Source organism: Octopus bimaculoides, chromosome 25, assembly GCF_001194135.2.
Source record: "Octopus bimaculoides isolate UCB-OBI-ISO-001 chromosome 25, ASM119413v2, whole genome shotgun sequence".
NCBI lineage: Eukaryota > Metazoa > Mollusca > Cephalopoda > Octopoda > Octopodidae > Octopus > Octopus bimaculoides.
The window spans coordinates 6,187,091-6,188,352 of record NC_069005.1 but is presented as its reverse complement, the minus strand read 5'-3'; the positions used below and the strand labels follow the sequence as shown (position 1 = coordinate 6,188,352).

At 30.5% G+C, this 1,262-nt stretch overlaps 1 protein-coding gene across 1 annotated transcript in view; it reads right to left on the bottom strand.

Moving 5' to 3' along the window:
* The window catches only part of LOC106868777 (uncharacterized), a 29,528-nt gene that overhangs the window by 20,825 nt on the left and 7,441 nt on the right, over positions 1-1,262 (bottom strand). Inside the window, exon 6 of the mRNA XM_052976811.1 lies at positions 834-1,050. Within this exon, the coding sequence (XP_052832771.1) occupies positions 834-1,050 (217 nt within the window). The remainder of the gene's footprint in view (positions 1-833; positions 1,051-1,262) is intronic.

The following is a 1,262-nucleotide window of genomic DNA, read 5'->3' as shown; positions in this document are numbered from 1 at the left end:
GATACACATGTATGCACACACGCACGCACACGCACATACACAGACACACACACACACACACACACACACACACACAAACACACTCACATACACATACATATATGTATGCTCATATACGCACACATATATATATATGTAATATATAAGATGCTTTTCAAACTTTAGACTTTCATAATATTTATACTCAATTACGCATACATTTTTATATACATTTATATACGCTTGTATTTTTATGTACATTTATATTTTGTATATCTTAAATTTTAATTTAATTATAATTCAAAATATTACTGTGTCACATTAAACATATATCTTTCGGAAATTTGGATATTGATTTCCTGTGAATATTATTGATAATTTTATTAATTTTATTAATAATATAAAAACATATATATATATATATATATATATATATATATATATATATATATATATATATATATATATATATATATATATATATATACATGTATATACATATATACATACATATATATGATGTCTGTATATAGATATATCTATATATATATAATGTATTATATATATACATGTCTACATATACACATATATATAATATATTATATATACGTGTCTGTAACACACACACACACACATATAAAATATATACATGTCTATATGTACATAAAAATATACATCAGTGTTCAACAAGGCGGTAGATTCAGTGTTACACTCTATAAAAAGTAAAAAGAAACCCAGTTCCATTGAAAAATTGCCAACAGTTTCTATTTACCAATTTCTAATTCCATGGCCTTCAAGGCGGTGCCCCAGCATGGCCGCAGTGAAATGACTGAAATAAATAAGAAGATTTTTACCTGGTGTTCAATAGACCGTGATGGAAGTTCAAAGTTATCGATTTGGCTCGAGCCGGTGTTGAACAACCGTCAAACGCGATCCCTCCAAGAGTGATATTGTTTAAGGTCACATCACTTAATAGACCCCGGTTAACCCAATCGAGAGCGAAAGCAAAGGCCTCAGTATTTTGGAAACCTCCATAAACGCTCATGGGACCACAAACGAACGGTGATTGATCTGGAATTGAAAGATAAGAAAACCGATAGAATTTCGTCTTGGATTAAATGTTTAAAGATCTGCGATGACTCATTACAGTTATAAAATAGGTTAGGCTATTTAGTTAATATTTAGTGTATATATTTGTTGTTGTTGTTGTTGGCACTCCGTCGCTTACGACGATGAGGGTTCCAGTTGATCCGACCAACTGGAACCCTCGACGTCGTAAGCGA